This window comes from Camelina sativa, chromosome 4 (genome assembly GCF_000633955.1).
Source record: "Camelina sativa cultivar DH55 chromosome 4, Cs, whole genome shotgun sequence".
Taxonomy (NCBI): Eukaryota; Viridiplantae; Streptophyta; class Magnoliopsida; order Brassicales; family Brassicaceae; genus Camelina; species Camelina sativa.
Genome location: NC_025688.1, coordinates 21,858,089 through 21,881,143, shown reverse-complemented (window position 1 = coordinate 21,881,143; position 23,055 = coordinate 21,858,089). Strand labels below are relative to the sequence as shown.

The 23,055-nt window shown below is 33.2% G+C and overlaps 4 protein-coding genes and 1 pseudogene across 4 annotated transcripts; all 5 read left to right on the top strand.

Moving 5' to 3' along the window:
• On the top strand, positions 2,121–3,435 carry LOC104781723 (dirigent protein 17-like). The gene is made up of 2 exons (XM_010506453.2): positions 2,121–2,345; positions 2,687–3,435. Exon 2 carries the CDS (start codon positions 2,700–2,702, stop codon positions 3,138–3,140), a length of 441 nt encoding a protein of 146 aa, XP_010504755.1. The 5' UTR covers positions 2,121–2,345; positions 2,687–2,699; the 3' UTR covers positions 3,141–3,435.
• Positions 3,876–4,836, top strand: LOC104781722 (dirigent protein 21-like). Its single transcript, XM_010506452.2, has one exon. It carries the CDS (start codon positions 4,074–4,076, stop codon positions 4,629–4,631), a length of 558 nt encoding a protein of 185 aa, XP_010504754.1. The 5' UTR covers positions 3,876–4,073; the 3' UTR covers positions 4,632–4,836.
• On the top strand, positions 7,806–8,642 carry LOC104781721 (annotated as a pseudogene).
• Positions 12,801–13,613, top strand: LOC104781719 (dirigent protein 21-like). Its single transcript, XM_010506451.2, has one exon. It carries the CDS (start codon positions 12,955–12,957, stop codon positions 13,510–13,512), a length of 558 nt encoding a protein of 185 aa, XP_010504753.1. The 5' UTR covers positions 12,801–12,954; the 3' UTR covers positions 13,513–13,613.
• LOC104781718 (dirigent protein 21-like) lies at positions 15,432–16,269 on the top strand. The gene has a single exon (XM_010506450.2). It carries the CDS (start codon positions 15,479–15,481, stop codon positions 16,034–16,036), a length of 558 nt encoding a protein of 185 aa, XP_010504752.1. The 5' UTR covers positions 15,432–15,478; the 3' UTR covers positions 16,037–16,269.

The following is a 23,055-nucleotide window of genomic DNA, read 5'->3' as shown; positions in this document are numbered from 1 at the left end:
TTTGATATTTCATAATTTCCTGAGAAATTCCAATTGGTCTAGCTCTTTGATCATCTGAATTTACACAACTTTTATTTAATATTTTGCATTGTTTTTCTTAATTTTAATACAACTTAATTTGTTTAGCGTAATTATAAAACTCTATAATTTATTGAGTAATCTAGAGTCCTTGTGGAATTCGACCCCTAAGTACTGCAGTGACCTCTTAATTTGAGAGAGTAGCTCTACGGTTTAATTTGACCTACTGAGGAGCTTTAGTGTAAGGCTTGTCCATATTTCTGATGAGTAAGGGCAGGAGAAGAATAGATGATCCCTGGTTTCTAGTTGATTTGAACAGAGTATGCATGAAGTGTTGATGGCACCACCCCAGGTCTGCATTCGTTCGCCTGTTGACAATGAATACGCATACAGAGTACGCATACAGAGTACGCATTTGAACAGAGTATGCATACAGTTTCTCATATTTTCATGTAGGTATAATTTAAGGTACAAATGGGATGACAATGAATAGCAGCATCTGAGGCCTGAGAAGGGGTTACTTCAGCTTCGTGCAGGCTTAAAGTCTTTGAAAATCTGAGACGTGCTACAGTTCTGCCACAGGTAACCATCCTCAGCCTAATCTCGGAAATCTCTTGGTAGCCTGAACTTTATTTCTTGTGTAAACTTCAAATTATTTATTTTTTGTACAGTTAGTAGATGCTTGAAGAGAGAGGTTGCAGGAGGTCTTGTTCTAATGGTTGTAAAACAGCTTACATGAGGTCAGTTTAATTAGTTTATTGAAACTGATCGTGCTTCTTGTCTTTCTAGTTCTGTAGTGGGATATCATTTATAAAAATGATGGTCTTATGGTAACATGTACTTTTATCTTGGAGAACCAAGGGGAATTAAGACAAATGATAATGGCAAAGAAGTTGGGTTAATACTGAGGTTTATGTTACCCACGAGGTACTTGATTGAAAATCTCAGATGCAGATTTCTGTGGACAGATTGTTAAGTACTATGGACTAATATTTTAAAGCATTTCTTATGTTCCTCAGATTGACAGAATTGTTCGTGTTGTCTTCAAGAATGCTCGGAAACGGCGTTTTGGGCTTATAGAAAAATTCTCCCTCAAGTGTAAAACTGGTGTGGATCATGTGGGATCGTTGGATGTGTAATGTGTTGGCGCGTGGTGCTTCGAAGGGACTTTGGCAAAACTATGAGCAAGTTTTGTTCCTTGTAGACGTTATTGGGAAATCAACTTGTTATACAGAGACTCACACCCCATGAGTTCGAGATTGCAACTCAATGACTTCTTGTAGAGTTCGATCATCTGCACTTGAAGATCAATAACGTTAGGGACATCGAGCTATGTTGGACCAAGAAATGCTGGAACAGTGATTTCTATCTCCTTCAAGCACCGGAAAATAGTCCAAGAAATGCTTGATGATCTTCATCTCTCTCATTGTTCCTCTAAACTCTTCAATCTCTAATCTCTTCAGTGGACAAGATGAGCAGGGACAACCTTTGCAGTCACAAACATCCTCGCATGTATCTGGCACACAGTCCGAAAGATCCTGAAAGGAGAGGCATATATATATGTCTAAGGGGATTCATATTATGAACTCTACTTTTCTACAAGTTAAGAAAATAAGTCGTGTTTAATACTTCAATGCCTAAGAGTTTCTAGATGTTATTTAGGAGAACAGTTTACTGCTTGCCATCGACTCTTACCCCTCCTCAAAACATAACGATTTGAGGTTGTTGAACACCGTCATCGGCATCGACGCAGAGGATAATAGAAAAAACCCAACTAGACATTTTGTAATCACATACTAGACCGAAGAGAAACAGCATCCCCATCATCTTCTAAGCAATCATTATTTGGGACTCTAGCTTGTTCAATATTATCATTAGTGACTATCAGATTGATTCGAGCCTCAAATAGATTACTAAAAAATTAGCTAATGGATAGTCTTTTGCAACACAATCAGAGATTTTAGAGTAAGAGAAGTAAACAAACACTGGAATCTATTTTTAGGGTCTCGAGGGCTACACTTGACACGGTCTCATTCGAGTCACACAATACAATTACAAGCTAATGCTCCAGCAAATACATAGTGCATTTCTAATTTATATTAGGGTGATCAAATAAATAAAAAGGCTAAGCAAAAATAAGATTAGTACTGCTGAGTGGATCCATCCAGAGTTAAGTTGTCCGCGTTGCCAAACAAGAACGTGTCTGGCTTAATCTCTTAAATTAAAACCTCCCGCCTCGCCTCCCTTCGCCGCCGTACACTCGACGGACTACGAACGACGGTGGCTGAAATCTCCCGCCCGTAAATTTCTATCCCCACCTGATACTGGTGAGTAAGCCTCTTCTCTTCTTTCGATTCGTCGTATTTTGGTATAAAACTGGAATCGCCTCGCCGATTGCTGGGGAATTTAGGGTTTGTACTAAGAATCGATTGTTTTAATGTTCGAGGAGAGGACAATTTCGTCATCATAGGATAAAATTTAGGGGTTCATTCGTTTTCAAGTTCGTATCTGATTCTCGTGTATCAGTTATATGAATGATTCGACTTAATTTTGCTTCATCGGTCCTGAAACCTACAGAAACTGTGAAAGATGCGCTTGGTTCAACAGATGAGTGATTCAGCTAATGTTTTGAATCTTAACTTAACTCTGTGAGCTTTCTTTCTTACAGAAGAAAAAAAAAGATGGAGAACACTGGGAGCATTAAGCAAGAAGCACCACCGTCTCTTCCTCCAGGGATCTTCGAGATACCGGGAGAGCCTGCTGTTGTTATCAATGGTGTACCTGATGAACCTCAAACAGATTGTATGGTTGCCAAAGACGAACCAATCTCATCATCATCATCAAGTGGCACTGTAGGAAGCGGCGAATGGCTCGAGGGTAGACAAGTTCGCAAGTTTTTCTTGGGTCACTACTATTCTGGTGTGGTGACAAAGTTCGACAAACAATCTGGTTGGTATAGAGTTGAGTATGAAGATGGGGATTCTGAAGATCTTGACTGGTCTGAGCTTGAAGAAGTACTTGTACCTTTGGATGTTATTGTCCCTTTGAGGTCAATCTCGTTGCAGATCATCAAGAATCGACATATGCAGGCCCAGTCTTATGGATACGCGCCACAGCGCTAGACCAAGAACTTCAACACGAAAGCGGTCTGCTTGTTTGTTGCTCAGAGGTGAATATGGTGAAGCAGGAACAAAGAGGTTGTTACACTCTCTTATGCCTTATAATTGGTTAACAGTTGAATAGTCTTTTGAATCTATCATCGCTTGGAATATATTAGAAGACTTTAGTGGAATCATGGAAGAGTAGATACCATTAGAGATATGAAACGTTTTTTTGTACGATTATCTCAAATGCTAGACCAGTTATAGCAGATGAATACTGACGTTTCGTTTTAATTAGTCATATTTTTCAAAATGAGTTTAATATGCCCCTAACTTCCCCTATTTCCTCCTATACAACATACCTCTGTGTCTTGGTTCTTTTTTAAAATAAAAAACGCAATCACATCTTCAAACATATAGCCTGAAATATCAGTTAAGAGTTTGTAGCGCAGGCTGACCGTCTTCGTCATGGCTAGCCACCATCTTCTTCTTCTTTCTCTGTTCTCGGCTCTTCTTTTGGCAGTCACCATTACAGAATGCAAAGCTTACTCAAAAACAGTGCAGGCACCATATCCAGAACATAAAATCGTCTTTTTTTGTAATAAAAGCTGCTTCTTTTTTTGTCAACCATAAAAGCATTCTTTTCAGTTTGTTTTCTTATGCTCACCTAACTTTTTTATTTATTTAGATACCCTCAAAGCAAAAGTGAGGAATAGGGCTAGCTAACAAGTAAACAAGAGACTGTAACCTTTAAACGAAGATTATGTCCACATCAATGGAGGTCTGTTTTTAGCACGTTGCCTGGCTAGCTGTAGTACACCGAGAAAACATTTTGTGCTTTCAATCAATAATTCTGTTATTGAGTATAAATTATGCGATCACTTCCACAAGAAAAACACAATCACTTTTCACTCATAGCCTGAAAGATAAGTTCAGCCAGCGACCATCTTCCCCATGGCTAGCCTTCTTCTTTCTCTGTTCTCAACTCTTCTTCTGGCAGCCACCATTACAGAATGCGAAGCTTACTCAAAAACAGTGAAGGCACCATATCCAGGACCTAAACCAGAGAAGCTAACTCACCTCCACTTCTACTTCCACGTCATTGACTCCGGAAACAAACCAACTGATGTGCTCGTCGCTACAGGTCCCACAACAAACTCCTCTGCAACCAACTTTGGTTTGGTTGCAATCGATGACGATCCATTGACGATGGGACCTGACATAACCTCAGATGAAATTGGGAGAGCTCAAGGGATGTATGCATCGACTGACCAGAACAAGTTTGGTTTGCTTATGGCTTTTAACTTTGTTTTCACAAAGGGTGAATTTTCCGGGAGCACCATCTCTATGTATGGCCGGAATGCGATCTTGTCGAAGGTGAGAGAGATGCCAATCATCGGAGGTACAGGAGCTTTCAGGTTCGGAAGAGGATATGCACAGGCCAAGACTTTTGTGTACAATACTACCAGCGGAAATGCTGTGGTCGTGTATAATGTCTATGTTTGGCATTAACTATTGGCATTTTTTCAATGCGTTTCACCACCTTTTGTTGAACATCAGATGAAATAATTCAAATAAATATCCTGTGGAATAAATGGTTTCTGTTGTTGTTGTTTTTGTTGTGTAACTGATATTGCTATTTTCGTGTAATGTATATTGCTATTTTCGTGTAATGTATTGTGAGTGTTATAAAAATTCGCAGTTTATGTGATGAACTCTCCAGGATATTGTTTTCTAATCGCAAAATGGTCAATTTATAATATTATTATATTGGTAATTAACATTTTTAATGTTTTGCTTGAAACATTACTACTATGGATTTGAATAGTTGCAGCAGTTAGGGTAGATAAATTTGTTTATGGATTAGATTGTTTTTTATTTACCATTTATCAAATATATTTTTTAGTGGTGTAATCTAATATAAATAGATTAAGTATAAATCGTTTTTTATACAAATAGATTCGCTTTGGCTGCAACAGTTATTCGAATCTTACGTGTTATATAATAAGTCTCGTTGTGACACTTTATAACTAAGTATAACGATATTATAACCTTTGAATGTTGACTGGTGTGACTTGTGAGCTAACCTTATGTATCTCACTGTCCCTCTGAGGTCAAAACTCTTTGTGGATCAACAAGGAAGGAACGACGTACAGCACACACGCCCAGAAATATGGGCGCACGCCAAAACGCGAGAGAGTGAAAATGGTTTGAGGTAGGAGAAAAAGGTTACAACTTTATGCCTCGAAATTGGAAACGCTTGTCTAGTCTTTTTGAAAATCTCATCACTTGAAATAAATTTTAGACGACTAGTAAAACAGTGTAGTACTAAAATCATGGAATGGTAGGTAGAAACACAAGATATTTTACGTGGTTATACAATACGACGAAAACAAACGTGTCTGTGACTTTCTTTACTTTAGATAAAGTCATAAAATTTTGTCCAAAACAAAAGATAAAAGCCATACAACATATCTCTATCTTCTTTCTTTTTTGGTAATAAAAGCACTTTTTTCAATTTGTATTCTTATGCTCACTTTATAATTATAAGTTATAACCTTCAAACGGAGATAACAAACTTATGCCTCAAAATGGTGAAGTAAGAAAAAAAAAGAAGTTACAACCATAATTTAAAGATTTTAAAGACTATTCGAGTGTTTACAATTATATGCCTCAAAATTATAAACACTTGAATAGCTTTTAAAGTCTCATCACTTGAAATATACTAGACGACTAGCAAAACATTGTACTACTAGATCATGAATTGTTGTATTTTAAATACTGTAGTTGTATTTTCTTAAGATGTAACAAATGTGTTTCTGACTTTTCCTATTTAATCCCATGTATAATAAAACGGAAGTACACGACATTTTTTTGTAGACTATATAATAGATATATTTATGATTTTTTGGTTATAAACTTGTGACATTGGTGTATCATAATATACGGGTTCGTCTGATTTTTGGTAAGTAAGGATAGTATAGATTTAGTTAATTATAGTAACATATAAATCAATTATAGGTAACATTTAAAAGATAAGGAAATCTATCAACCTAATTAAAACAAAAATATGTGATTCTTCTTTCACATTTATTTTATTTTATATTTAAATTATTTAAAATTTTTATCTAATATATTTAATTAATAAAATTTCTAATTTTTTCTGCATATGATGTAATTTAAATTTTTTTAAACAGACATATATTGCTCAACTGTTGAATAAAAAAATATACTAAATGCCCTACATCACCTAAGAAAACTAGGTAAAGATTCAAAGTCATATTAATAAAAAAGAGACCAAAATGATTCTAAATACGAATGAGCAGAAACCTTGATTTATCAGGTATTGAAATTAAAAATTTTATACATTTTATTATGGTTCTTTATTTTAAATAATTTCAACTTTTAATAACTTTAAAAATTCAAATGTATAACTTTTTAAAAATTTTAAAGATTATTAATATTTCAACTATTAAAACATTTATCTTTTTATAAAAAGTTTAAGATATGAATAATATTTAAACTTTATAAGAAGTTCAAATATTATAAGTATTTCAATTTCTAAAATAATAAAATTTATTCAAACATTTTAAATTTTAATAATATATACGAATTAAAATATCACATGATGAGTTATATGGCAAGACATGTTTGAGTTGATATTAATAGAAAATTAAAATGTCATTAATTCGGTGCTACACGGGTAAAATATCATCTCATTATTTTGTGAACTTTTTAAAAACTTTAAAGATTATTAATATTTCAATTATTAAAACATTTAACTTTTATAACTGTTTAAGATATTAATAATAATTAAACTTTATAAGAAGTTCAAATATTATAAGTAGTTCAATTTCTATAAAAAAAGAAACTTTATTTAAACATTTTAAATTTTAAAAATATATTTATATTTTTTATGAAGTTTTTTCTGTGGTGTACAACAAATTAAAATATCACATGACGGGTTATATGACTAGACATGTTTGAGTAAATATTAATAGAAACTTAAAATGTCATTAATTCGGTGCTACATGGATAAAATATCATCTCATTATTTTGTTAACAATATGAATATTAGATTAATAGATGTATCCAATTAAATCGATTAATTAATACTGTAACAAAATAGTTAATATGCGGTACAGTGTAGGTTAAGTCATATAATTAAGAATTAAAATACAATATATAATTTTAAAAACTAAACAAATCAAATAAAATTAACAAGCATAAACTAATAGTTTTATCAAATAACTTAAACTGCACCGTACCGCGGGTCAAAATCTAGATCTACTAGAATAGATCTTACAAAATAGATGTTATTTTCATAAGTTATATTCAACATATGATTTCATGACATAGTGTTTGAGCAAAAAAAAAAATTAAAACAAATAAAACAATCATATATATATATATCACTTTAAATTAAAATTACAAAATAAATAAAATAAATGTTAACCCGTGCTTAGCACGGTCCAAATTATAGTTTAGTTTTATTATGTCATAAATCTCTATCTTTAAACTTGTAACCTTCCTTTTTCTCTATTATTTTGGAAAAGCGATACTTGTAACCTTTAAACGAAGATTATGTCCACATCAATGGAACACGTCGCCTGGCTACTTGCTAATCAATTATAGAGATATGTTAAACGGAATTATTGATTATAGCAAATCGATTATCTACAAAAATTGTCCTATAATCAATAATTCCGTTTCATGTATAAATTATGCCATCACTTCCACAAAACAACATCACATTTTTCACACATATCCTGAAAGATAAGTTGACTCTCTCAAGCAATAACAACCATCTTCCCCATGGCTAGCCTTCTTCTTTCTCTGTTCTCGGCTCTTCTTCTGGCCGCCACCATTACAGGATCCGAAGCTTCTTCAACAACAGTGAAGAAACCATATCCAGGACATAAACTAGAGAAGCTAACCCACCTCCACTTCTACTTACACGACATTGTCACCGGAGACAAACCAACCTGCGTCCTAGTCGCTGCAGGTCCCACCACAAACTCCTCGGCAACCGCTTTTGGTATGGTTGCAGTTATTGACTACATATTGACGGTGGGAGCTGAAATAACCTCAGCGGAAGTTGGGAGAGCGCAAGGAATGTATGCATCGACCGGCCAGAACGAGTTTAGTCTGCTTATGGTTTTTAACTTTGTTTTCACGACGGGTAAATTTTCGCAGTACCTTCTCATTGTATGGCCGGAATCCGATAATGTCGAAGGTGAGAGAGATGCCGATCATCGGAGGTACGGGAGCTTTCAGGTTCGGAAAAGGATATGCACAGACCAAAACTTTTGCGCTCAATTTTACGAGCGGAAATGCTGTGATCGAGTATAATGTCTATATATGGCATTAACTGTTGACTTCTTAATTTGGTGCTTTTCCATCTTTACGTGAAAAGATGAAAGTTTTAGTTTGAAGTTGAACACATAGAGAAATAAAAAAAGTTGGTGGAATAAATGTTTTTTTCTTTCTGTTTTTCAATCGATATTGTGATTTTTCATGTTATTTTCTTGCAAGAAATTATGGTACCGAGAAATAATTTGACGAAGTGTAAACACATTATATTTGATATTTGTTGTAAATCGGTATTGAATCGCATGGAGTAGTAATGAAACAAGTTTTGAGATAATTGAAAGGTACCACTACTTTTGGTCTGTCTTATGGAAGAACGATTTCGATTCCTAAGTTGGTTGATTACAGTGACAGTAGTCACAATGTTGATCCGAATCATGGGAAAAGTACTTCAGGGCACATCTTTTATTTTGGAGAGAATCCAATTACTTGGTGTTCACAAAAACAAAATGTTGTAATTATGTCCTTGTGTGAAGCAGAGTTTATTGCAGGAACTGAAGCAGCAAAGCAAGCAATTTGGTTGCAGAATTTATTATTTGAGCTTACATGATCTTCAAGTGAGAAAATAACTATTCGAATTGACAGTCAATTAGCCATTGCTCTCGCAAGCATATACACAAACGTTATCACTTCATAAGAGATTGTGTTAAAGTGGAAAAATAGAGGTAAGGCATATTCCGGAAACTGAGAAAAAGGCGAACATTCTTACAAAGGCTTTCAGAAGATTCAAATTCAGAGAATGAGGGAGCTAATGGGAGTACAAGATCTGGCAAAGTTGAGTTTTAATCTTAAAGAAGAGATTGTTGGAGTAAGCTTGAAAAAAACTTAAAATAGAAGTTATCCTAATCCTACCGATAATATGTTAAGTTGCCTATTTAATTTAGAAAGCTCAACAGTATAATATAGAGTGTTTAACTCTTAAAAACATTGATGGGCTGAAAAAAAAAAAAAAAACATTGATGGGATAATGTTCTTTAACTTCATTTGCATTTGTTGTATTGATAAATATTTCCCGTTTTTGGTGATGATGGTACTTGACATAACCTCGTAAGAATATGAACTAACAAATGCTTTAAAACTATACACAGTAACACATATAAGTATATATCCATCCAAAATTAAATCTACAGATATTTACTAAATTAAATGAAATTTACAGCAATAACCATTTTATATCAATTAAATTACCAAGTTACAATTATCAAAAACAAATATTTATGTTTTTCTTTAATTTTGCTACTATGATGTTGACAATATTTTGGTTTTAACTAAACATTAAATTCTTTTATATTACTATATGTTTAGTTATATACTCAAAAAATAAATAAGTTTTAAAAACTAAATTCAATTACGCAGCCATGTATATTCTACATACTATTTGTTTCTTTTCAATTACGCAGCCATGTATATTCTACATACTATTTGTTTCTTTTTGTTATCAATCGATTTACGTTAGCACGAGAATTATGTTAAATTTGTAAACACAAATTATTTTGATGTTATTTATGAGAATTGAATTTATTATATATTCACTAGATAAGGACCCGTCCGTTGTGCAGATTTAAAGTTTTGTAAACTAAATTAAATTCTATAAAAATTTATTAAAATTTGTTATACATTTTTTATAAGTTTTATGTTTGCTATAATCTACATGTTTATATCAATTTACAAATTTTTTATGTATGTTACCATTAAAAACGTATTTTTTACACCTAAATATATTGTATATTACAAATATATTTTTTACCACTACCTAGAAAATGTCTTTATGAACACATTAAGCCAACTATTATTTGTCTTATTACTTTCACTTTTGGATAGTATTTTTAATTACTAAAATTATTTGCTCAAAAAAATTTTCGAGTAAAAAATATATTACATAGTATACTAATAAATGATGTATCATCACAATAGTGTATAACCAACCAGGGAGAGAACCTCAACTCTGCCCTCTTCCCTATGAAGAGAACCTTGAGACCAACCTCCTCCATCATGAAAGGAACTGGCTCCACCTTTCTCCCTCGGGAAGATAACCTTGGGTCCAACCTCCTCCATCTTCCTCCCTTGGGGAGATAACCTTGCATCCAACCTCCTCCACCATAGAGAGAACTTCGACTCTGCGCTCCTTATGTGTGGAGAAAACATGTTCACGTCTTTAAGCTATCTCAAAATAGCTTGCTCCGACAACCAATGAAACTAAAGATCATTTTCTAACGTCAAAAAATCTTTTGATAGTAACTAATGTTAAATTTTCCAATGTATTCGTGGAAGTATTTTTCACATTATAATGTAGCTTTTGTCTCTAGAATGCCCCGATTGCCACCTAGCTTAGTGAACCCATGTCCACGGGCCCACCTTCTTTAGTGGACCCCACGTCTACTCTTGGCCTATCCATATCCGACGGTCGGTCTGTTAAGTTTGAGAGGCTTTAAATACTTGTTTATCAACCCTATAAATCACCATATGATCTTTCTATCTGTTTTGTCCTCACTCGCTCAGTTTTGACAATCACTTTCCGAAAGATCACCCATCCTGAAATTACTCTAGCTCAAGCACGCTTAACTTTGGAGTTCTCTCAAGACCATTGATCGAAAAGATAAGTGTACTTTGGTGATATAGGTGGCCAAATCAATTCTTTTAAACTTATCCGCAAACCAGGGTGTCACCGTCTTTGAACTCCTATGGATCTATGAACAACAATTTATGTTTTTCCAATCATTATATCTATGTTTGTTTTAAGTTTGTGTTTGATTAACCTATTTTATCTAACCATTAGGTTGATGAACTTCTACTCATTATTTCCTTTTGGGATTGAATGAATGGTAACAATTATGTTTGCACAAAAAAGATCAATGACCAACCAATCAAAGTTGAGAAATTAGAAGAAAAATAATTTGACATAAATATAGAAATAATAGAAAATTATAAGCAAGATAATATATGAATATCAAATAATTCAAAGGTGAAAATATATATTAAATAAAAAATATAAAAATACTACATTAAATACATTATTAGAAAAAGAAGCTGCATATATTAATCTTTTTTTTTTGCTAACATATTAATCTTACATATTCCAAACTGAAAAAGGTGAAAATAGAAAAAAAATTGGTTTAAAAAAAAAAGAAAAATATACCTTTCCATTAAAAAAGTTTTACCAATAGAACAAAGTTGAAAGCAATATTTTTGAATAAATTATTATGTTAGATGAAAAATATGAGACAATCTATGTTTATATAGAAGTGAGTATTTACAAAATTTAGAATTAATACTTAACTGTATATTTTCAATCCCATTTCTATTTTTTTGTAGAATTAATAACTTCAAATTAAAAATAAATGTTATAATTTCGAAATTTATGAAATATGTGTATATATATTTATATATAATCTCTTTATACTTATTTTAGAAAAATTGAATTTTCTAACTTTTTAATAATTATCTTTTTACATTATTAATATTGTTTAAAATAAAATATTTTGTTTTTTTTGTTGTAATCTCAAATCTCTCCTATTAAATATTAACTTTTACACATGTCAAAATCTCAGATTAATAGAAACTTGACACATGTCGAAAACTTATTATTGGCTAACTTTTAAACCCAATTTTATATAATAAGATGATGCAACAAAGGTGTACATCTTGATTTACCCTACTTTAGATAAGGTCATAAAACTTTGTCCCACAAAAAAAAGAAGATAAAGAGTCATAAAACATCTTAAAAGCAAAGGTGAGGAATAGGGCTAGCTAACAACTAAATGAGATGTTGTGACCTTTAAACGAAGATTAGGTCCACATCAATGGAGGTCTGTTTGTTACCACGTTGCATGGCTAGCTGTAGTACACCGAGAAAATATATTATCTAAGCATTTTTGTGCTTTCAATCTGTTGGAATCTTGATCTCACTTCTCTTTAGAGGTTAGATTCATCCCATCTCTCCATTGTTCTTGATTTGTTTCTCACTCACAAACCCTCTAGAACAATTAGAGAGATATCTCTTTTATGTCTACATTGTTACTTGTTCTTGATGATGGATCTCTTAGAGATTAGGTTTAGCCACTACAACCTCTTTCTCCTTAATCTCACACACATGCTTGTCTCTTACAACAATACAACATATTTATACTAATACTACTTCTAACCTAAATACATAAGTTAAAACAACCAAACCCATTAACATTGGGCTTCAACACTTTTATGGCCCAAAGGTCTTTTTCTCTAATCTTCTTCTTCTTCTTCCTACTACCAACGATTCTTCTTCTCTTCGATGTCTTCTTCTGTTGCTTACTCTTCTAAGCTCTTCTCTGTTTTTCTCTGTTTCTCTTTTGTAGGATTAAGCTATGAATCAACTTCCAACACAATCAATAATTCTGTGTTGTGTATAAATTATGCGATCACTTCCACAAAGACACAGTCACTCCACTCATAGCCTGAAAGATAAGTTCAGCCAGCGACCATCTTCCCCATGGCTAGCCTTCTTCTTTCTCTGTTCTCAACTCTTCTTCTGGCAGCCACCATTACAGAATGCGAAGCTTACTCAAAAACAGTGAAGGCACCATATCCAGGACCTAAACCAGAGAAGCTAACTCACCTCCACTTCTACTTCCACGTCATTGACTCCGGAAACAAACCAACTGATGTGCTCGTCGCTACAGGTCCCACAACAAACTCCTCTGCAACCAACTTTGGTTTGGTTGCAATCGATGACGATCCATTGACGATGGGACCTGACATAACCTCAGATGAAATTGGGAGAGCTCAAGGGATGTATGCATCGACTGACCAGAACAAGTTTGGTTTGCTTATGGCTTTTAACTTTGTTTTCACAAAGGGTGAATTTTCCGGGAGCACCATCTCTATGTATGGCCGGAATGCGATCTTGTCGAAGGTGAGAGAGATGCCAATCATCGGAGGTACAGGAGCTTTCAGGTTCGGAAGAGGATATGCACAGGCCAAGACTTTTGTGTACAATACTACCAGCGGAAATGCTGTGGTCGTGTATAATGTCTATGTTTGGCATTAACTATTGGCATTTTTTCAATGCGTTTCACCACCTTTTGTTGAACATCAGATGAAATAATTCAAATAAATATCCTGTGGAATAAATGGTTTCTGTTGTTGTTGTTGTTTAATTGATATTGTGACTTTCGTGTAATTTATATTGTGTGTGTTATAAAAATTCGTAGTTAATGTGATGAACTCTTCAGAATATTGTTTTCTAATAGCATGGTCAACTTATAATAATATTATATTGGTAATTAATATTTTTAATGTTTTATTTAAAACATGACTACTACTACGGATTTGAATAGTTGCACCCGTTAGGATAAACAAATTCGTTTGTGGATTAGATATAATTATGTAATAGTGTAGTCCAATAAAAATAGAAAGATAACCGATACAAACTAAGTATAAATCATTTTTATATACAAATTGATTTGGTTGGCGGTAGTTTATTGTCCACCCCAAAAGTTGAGTAAATTAAATCGCTCATGGATTAGTTTGCTTTGACTGCAACATTTATTGGAACCTTTATTTTTTTATTAATTGTTGTATTAGAGTTAAAATTTTGTATCATAATAATTGTTGTTTTAGATTTGTAATGCAAATATTTAGTAATTATTCCAATTTTATCCAACTATTTTAACGTTTTGACCAACAAAAAATTAGAAAATATATTAAAAAGATAAAACAAAATATTTAATGATTTTTTTTTAATTTGTATGAAACATCTTTAAACGACAACTAATAAAGGATAACTAATAAAAACAGAGGGAGTAATAAGTTTCGTTGTAACACTTTATTACTGTTTAAGAAAAACAATATTATAATCTTTGGATGTCGACTGGTTTGACTTGTGAGCTAACCTTATGTATCTCATTGTCCCTCTGAGATCAAAACTCTTTGTGGATCATCAAGAAACGACAGCACACATGCCCAGATATATGGGCACGCCCAGTGCCGGTCCGGTGAAATCCGAGGCCCAATACGAAAAAAGAAAAAAGTTTAAGGTTTTTTTCTTTTTAAAAAATAATATTAGTTGATATTTGTTTTGCTAACTATATGGGACTTTCACAAATTTTTATTTATTAACTTTTTTGATTTTGAGACTTTTTTTGCTAATTATGGAGATTTTTTTTTGCTAATTTTGATAATTTTTTCTAATTTTAAAATCTATTTTATTAATTATGTAATATTTTTCAAATTATGTAGCCTTTTAACTAATTTTTGGATTTTTTTGGAACTTATTATTGGACATTTTAGAAAATGATGAGGCCTTTTTACTAGTTTTGGGTTTTGAAGCCTTATTATTATTTTTTTTGAAAAAAAATTCCTGCAAAATGGGCTTCGAAATGTTGAGGCCCAATACGAATGTTTCATCAGAATGGGTGAAGGGCCGGGCCTGGGCACGCCAAAACGCGAGACAGAGTTACAATGGTGAAGTATGAACATATAGTCTTTTTGAAAATCTCATCACTTGAAATAAATTTTAGACGACTAGTAGTAAAGCAGTGTAGTACTGGAATCATGGAATAGTAGAAACACTAGAGATTCACATGTTCATACAATACGATAACAACGAACGCTAGAGTGAAAATGCTAGAAAACCATTTTTGGTAGATGCAACAAACGTGTCTCTGACTTTCCCTACTTTAAGTCATAAAACACATCTCTATCTTTAACACTTGTAACCTTCCTTTTTTATATTATTATTTTGGAAAAGCGATATACTTGTGTAACCTTTTAAACTAAGATTATGTCCACATCAATGGAGATTTGTTTGTTAGCACGTCGCCTCGCTAGAGTCTAGAGTCTAGACAATAGCTGTAGTACACCAAGCAAATAGATTATCAAAACATTTCGTGCTTTCAATCAATGATTCTGTTTTGTGTATAAATTATGCGATCACTTCCACAAAAACGCAATCACATGTCTCACACATAGCCTGAAAGATAAGTTGACTCTCTCAAGCAACAACCATCTTCCCCATGGCTAGCCTTCTTCTTTCTCTGTTCTCAGCTTTTCTTCTGGCCGCCACCATAACAGAATCCAAAGCTTTCTCAACAACAGTGAAGAAACCATATCCAGGACATAACCTAGAGAAGCTAACCCACCTCCACTTCTACTTACACGATATTGTCACCGGAAACAAACCAACCTCCGTCGTGGTCACTACAGGTCCCACCACAAACTCCTCGGCAACCGCTTTTGGTATGGTTGCAATTGTTGACGACATATTGACGGTGGGACCTGAAATAACCTCGGGGGAAGTAGGGAGAGCGCAAGGAATGTTTGCATCGACCGACCAGAACAAGTTCAGTCTGCTTATGGTATTTAACTTTGTTTTCACGACGGGTAAATTTTCCGGCAGTACCATCTCATTGTATGGCCGGAATCCGATAATGTCGAAGGTGAGAGAGATGCCGATCATCGGAGGTACGGGAGCTTTCAGGTTCGGAAAAGGATATGCACAGGCCAAGACTTTTACCTTCAATATTACGAGCGCGAATGCTGTGGTCGAGTATAATGTCTATATATGGCATTAATTATTGACTTCTTAATTTGGTGCTTTTCCATATTTACGTGAAAAGTTGAAATTAAAGTTTTAGTTTGAATACATTGAGAAATAAAAAAGTTGGTGGAATTAATGTTGTTTTTCTTCTTTTTTTTTTGTTTTGAATCGATATTCTGATTTTTCATGTTCTTTTCTTGTAAGAAATTATGGTATACCCGAGAAACGATTTGATGAAATATTGAAATGTAACACATTATATTTGGTATTGTCGTAAATCGGTATACAATTATCACAATGCAAATATATATATATATATATATATATATATATATATCTACATTTGATGTGAAATGCATTTTGGAGTTTCGTATATAAGATATTAGCGTTTTATAAGTATATGAAGAAGAGACTTAACAGATTCGTTTTTTCTGTTGCCTGTAAGGTTTCCGTTTGGCCAGCGGGATTACTTCTATTTTTTCATCGAAATTGTGTTCAATTTCCTTTATTTGTTTTAAAGATTGTATTTGAATTGTTTGTATGTATCATGTCAAACTTTGGTTATATAATAATAGCGATTTGTCGTGTTAAAAAAAAAAGTAATACAAAAATCTGCAGGTGTTAGCCTAGATGACTCAATACAATAAAAGAAAAATGTGTTGCTCTCTTTGTATGACACATCAGTCTCAACACTGAAACTGGTGTTGACACATCAGTTAAAATAACTAACCAATAAAAATATAAGATTAATACAGATCAGCTTTTTCTTAGCCTACGTAGACACATAATTATCTACCCTTCTGTGTTAAAATCGATTCTCAATGTTAAAATCGATTTCTTCTACTTCCAGTATCAATATCCCACCCTCTCTTCAGCGTTGTGGTTCTGATGGTCCCAAGGTTCTGACATTTATATAGACCCTAATTTCACTCCAATTTGGGGGATATATCGGTTGTGATCTGGTCTCTAATCTATATGTTTTTGTTCTATGTAGCACACAACGCATGTGGTATCAGAGAACCATTTATAAAAGAGAAGAGGAACAAAGGATGATGATAAGAAACTGAAAAAATCAAGTTCCGGTGGTGCAGCAGAAACCCTAAATTTGGTGATTCGTTAAAACAGAGGTCGATTGATTGGTGATGACGAAGAGTTGATCAAAGGTGGAGAAGTAAAGAGGAAAGCACAGTGAAGAAGAAGAACAATTCACTGTGTTATTCATGGCTCTCTCTCGTGGCCCTTTGTAGCTTAAGTGGTTTTTCATTTGTAGTTAGAAGCGTTGATGAGACCATGTCCTCGCGTGAGCTTTCTAATGACCAAACTCTTTACGATCATCATCACTAAATAGCTCAATGAAGGTTTTGTTGTAGTTGTTGTTTGATGATTTGCTATATGCTATTAATTTTGCCTTTGATATATATAATGTTTTTATTTTCATGTTTCTTCGGAGTGTAGTGTGGATATATTGGATTAGAAGGTAGCTACATTATGCGGTAAGATTGAAAGCTTAAATAGGAGTGTTTCAACATAGGAAAAATAAACACCTTCTATGATCTCGGTAAAACGAAGAGTGGAACATGGGTAAAAATAAACTTTGTTTGTTGTATTAATGTTTGTGATGCTTTGCCGTTCGAATCATGGATTTTGTATTCATTTGTGTATTGATCAATGTTTTGTATTGGAAAACTTGTTGACAAACATGCACAAAAAGAAGCGTGTCAGTTTTGTTATAAGAAACAAAAACAAAAAGAAGTTCCCCGAGTGAAAATCCCTAAGTATGTTATCAACTCCGTTTTGTTCAGTTACTACTCTCAGCCTTTGTCTCTTGATCGATTGTTGTGTAAGGTTTGGAGTGAAAACTTGTAGAAAAGCATGAAAATGAAACTTGGAGAAGAAGCTCTTTTCGTGATATTATTTCGTCTCACTTTTACAATTACATTGTTATTTTGTATTTAAAGAGAAGACTCTTAAATAATAAGAGAAGTAGAGAACATGTGTCCTCTAACTCATAATTTCAAAGGATATCGAATTTGTTGTGTAGGAAACATTGATGAAGCTTCTTTCTTTTTGCACAGCTTTTAGTTAAGTTTGCCTTCTTGTTGCAGGCTGGTAATACACGTGAGCTTTTAAAAACCATAGCATACATTAGAGTCAAGCCAATTATACAATTACATTTATACGATATAAATGTAAACGCTTGTAATAACAAAACTATGGAATTACAAATCATTGTAGGCTTAATTTTTATATTTCAGTCTATTTCTATATCTTATCATTGTGTAAATCATAATTTTTATGACTGATATAATTTCAGAAAACTAAATCATATTTTTAACACTAAATGTATTTAAAAATGTATAAAAAAACATCAATAGGAAAAACATTAGGGAAAAACATTAATAAACATCAATGTATTATTGCTAGGTGTTTTAAATTATGTGTCAGCTCCACATTACTCTAAAATGCTGAAATGGCATGCTGATGGAGAGAGTTAGCCAATTTTCATATTATAGATTGGGGTTTAAGCCCAATATGATCTGTTATAAAATCAAAGAGGATGAGAAAAAAAGAAATGAAAAGAAAAGAAAAAAAAACATTGATTAAAGAGGTCGGGAAACATGTGTAATATCTTCGAGAAAGCTTCCCACGTACATACAATATCTGAAAAAAGATGCTCTCTCCATTTATCATAATTACATAAATCGTGGCTCATACAAAATGTTGTCATAAAATCAAACCTATCTACCTTTCAGATAATAAAAGAAATGTTGAACCAACTTAATAATTGAAGAATGATTTGTTCAAGTGAAAGTTTTCTATAAGCATCATTTTCCAATTCTACTTTTCTAAAATCGTCTCTTCGCAAGATGCTTAAATTGACATTGATTGTGTATAACTGCACATATAGAGGTAGAATCTAGAGTGTTTAACTCTAAAAGACATTGGTGGGCTCATGTTCTTTAACTTCATTTGCATTTGTTGTATTTATAAATATCTTCTGTTTTTAATCTGCTACAAATTATTTAGCTTGCGAGGTTGCATGCTATTATAAAGTAGGCTTATATTATAGCTTGTGAGCTTACATGCTATGAAAGGGGCATGATTTGTTCCCCATCAAATCTTCTTCAATTTATTTTTCATTTACTTACAACACACACAACTGTTACTTATTAATGATTTAATGTATTTCAATTATTAGGTAACGGTCCATTCATGATAGCTAGTCATGCAGACCGGGTTTGCATTAGATATGATTTACTTATCTGATTAGATTGGATCTACCATTTGTTTTTTCCATGTACTGTTTAATTTTTTGGATACGAGCTACACTCTTGTATGAATATATTACAACGGGAGATTCAAATTTAAGACCTCTCACAAGAAGTAGCCTATAAAAAGAGGTATGCATATACCATTTTTTGATACCATATTTAGTTTTTTTTGCATGGAATAATTTCGAAACTCACCTCTACTTAATTAAACGCATGGTTAAAAGGACAGTAATGTATGAAAACGTATATATGAAATAAATAGGCATATACATGGTTTGAAAAAAAAAGACATGCATGGATAATAGTTTAGAGCCCTGTTTTAGAAATCGCTAGGCGCTAGTCGGGCGGTCGGGGTGGACCTAGCGCCTAACGAGAAAATCGGAGATTAAACGGGGATTAATCGGGGACTAGTTTTTGGGTTATTTTGTTAAATTAATAGTAAATTAAAAATATCTAGTACTAAATATATGTATAATTATGTTTATGTGAAAATAAAAATATCAAATAAAATATAAAACTATAGTATTGTCTTTAAAGTTATGGTAAAAACATAAAAACGTAATATTAAGAAAAGAAAAAATAATTTTTATTAAAAATTTGTACATTAGTTATTGTAAAACATCATAAACTCTTAATTTAAATGTCTAAATAACAGAAATATATATATTTGATTTATATTTGGCTCCAAAAATAATCGGTATATACAAAATTATGCGGGAATTAATCGGATTAGACGGTATAATCGGATAATGGATGCTAGGCGGGGATTAGTCATTAATCGAAGCGAAGAGGGTGGATTTAGTGATTTTACGAGGCGTAATCGGTGGTAGGCGGGTATTTTTAAAACAGGGGTTTAGAGTAGTGTTCCTAGTTGATGAGTTGCAGCTAAGAAAAGGAGCAAATGAAGCATCAGAAATTAGAAAGTGATAGGTAATGGTCCCTTCCCCAAAAGGCAAAAAGCCATTTAATCTACGAAGCATATGACTATGACTTTAATAGCAAAGCAAAGGTGTTTGTAACCAAGCGTTTCCTGTTAGGGTTTCTTTAGTCTTTGTGGGCTTTTAAGGCCTTGTGGGGTTAACTCCTTTCACGGGGCCTACCATTCTTTAGTCTTTGTGGGCTTCCTGTCGGTACTTGTTAAAAACTAATACTCCTATGTTATTCCTATAACTCTTACTATATTTATAGTAGCCTAATTTACAAATAATATGGTGTTCGTGGAGGTAAGTTGCATAGAAACGGAAATGGATACGTGGAAACGAAACGTTTCAAAACGGGAAATGATTTTTTTTCAAAAATTAAGTAATGGAAACATGTAGGAAACATATATATATATATATATATAGATATAATAAGTCTCCAAACATAAAAACCATATTAAAAAAATCTGAAACAACACAAATTCAAAACAGAAATATTAAATAGTTTAGTTAAAAGTAAAACTGTAAAAAAATAAACGTTCAAAATCAATTTTTTGACCAGCATCGCCATACATTTAGGGATTTTAACTTTTAAGCTACTAATTATATTATTTTGTTTTTCATTATATGTATCATGAATACTTATATTTTCAAATTATTTATTTATTAAATTTTGAAATTATAAAAAAGAGTTTTCGTCGCGTTTCCAAAACGGAAACGGAGTTTCCATCGTGTTTCCAAACAGAGATTTTTAGGAATCGTGTTTCTGTGACTTGTTTCCGAGTTTCCACGAGTTTCTATTTCCGAAACGTTTCGGAAACAAGAAACGCACCTCAAAAAGAGTTTCTATACAACATAGTTGTGGAGTGCGTGAGGAAAAAAAAGGGAATTTTGATTTAAAAGGATGTTTATTTTAAAATTTGTCCATATATGACTTTATTGGAAAAATTTAGAGTATTAGGTTGTATAATAATTAAAATTCGATTTTACCCTTACTTGACAACTTATAGAAATAAAATCTAATTTTTTAAACATATTCCAAAACATCTAAGTCATAAAGAATCTTTCCTTAAGATTATTTTTTTCCTGAAATCTCATAAAAGAAAAATAATAATAATTCTAAAAACCTTTCTCCTACACCAAAGAAAAAATTTGCCAAACAACATTTTTTTTTTCTTCGCTGAAGGTAAAGCTATTGTGATCCTCCTACGTTTTGTTTTTCTCTTCTGGCTTTTAGATTGTCTCTGTTTCATTGATTAATTTATGTAGTAGGGTTATTGTATGGTTTTGATAAGCAACGTAGATCTTTGAATTTTTATTTATATAGTTTGGTTATTTTTGCTTCTCACAATGAATGTTAACATAAACACTCTCTTTACCATCGTATCTCTCATAATTGAGTTTATACTAATTTATTTTGTTTTCTTAATTTTTTTTGAGAGAAAAGTAGAAAAAGAACATAGTGTAGATTGGAGAAAACAAATTGTAGAATTCGTCTTCTAACTTCAGTAGAACATAGTGTAAAATGTAGAAAACAAATTTTAAAATTTGTAGACTATAGAGTAAATAAACCAACCAATCAAGCAAGAAAATCAAGCAACACAAGCAAGAAATTCAAGCAAGAAAACATGCAACAATCAACAAGCAATAGAATAACAATTCATGCGACTTAGATTGTTTTACAAGCATGTAATCCATTTAAACCACTTAAGCATATTAATGCAACAAGTTCGATTACGAATGCAATCCATTTTTAGCGATTTAACCCATTTAAATCCTTTAAGTCCAATTAAGCATGCAAGCTAACCTCATCCAATTTTACGCAATAAAAATTGCTAACAAACTTCCCAATTTAATCATGCATGCAACCGGTTTTAAGCAAGAGATATTGCTAGTAAATTCGCTAAGTCTCAACATGCATGCAATCCTCTTAACCAACTTTTAAGCGTTCCAATTTTACTTAAAATGCATCCAAATTTATCTTGCATGGTGATTCCTAGCTCCAATTCGATGTTCCCTTAACATGAATCTAGCATGAATCCTACCATATTTCGCATGCATCAGCTTTAAACTGATTCTACCATGAATCAAGTCTACATGCAACACGCAAATGGTGACCGCAAGGATCTAAAGATCCATGCAGCACCGCACACAATTACCGCAGACTCACCCTTACACAACCGATGATGACCGGACTCCACTGCACCACAGATCAGACAATCTTATCCTTCGCGTCAAACAGCTTCCCGCTCTTCATCCGCTTTCGTCCGCAACCACCGTCTCTTCTCGGTTTGTCCTCGACACAAACACCGTCTCCTCCTTGACTTGATTTTGACACCAACAACGTCTCCTTCTCGATGATCTCTCCTTTGTTTTTCTCTCGGCGCAAGCAATATCTCTCGATGATCTCTCTCTCTCTCGGCTTTGAGAGAACAAAGCTTTAGTGTTTTAGTGTTTGGGAGGAATGAGAGAAAATGAAAGAAAAACCACAAATGAAATCGCAAGCCCTCTATTTATAGGCTAGACTTCTCCTTCTTCTTCCTTAGTGCGTTTTGACAAGTGGCGCTCTCTTTGTTTGCATGTGGCGCGTGGATTACACCGCCCAATCCCCTCGCAAAATTCCATTTAAAACACCAAAATTCTTTCTGCATGTGTGCATATAATCTGATTGGTCAGTTTTACAAAGGCACACGATTTCTTGCTTTCTCCGGCAAAACTCGTCCCTTCGTCCGACGCTCTCGACAGTTCTCGATATTTCTCGGTCTCGCTCGAACGCTCCTCTCGGTCATCGCTCGGACACCATCGGCTCTCTCGGCAATACACGGACACCATTCGACACTCGCTCCACTTACACCATTGGC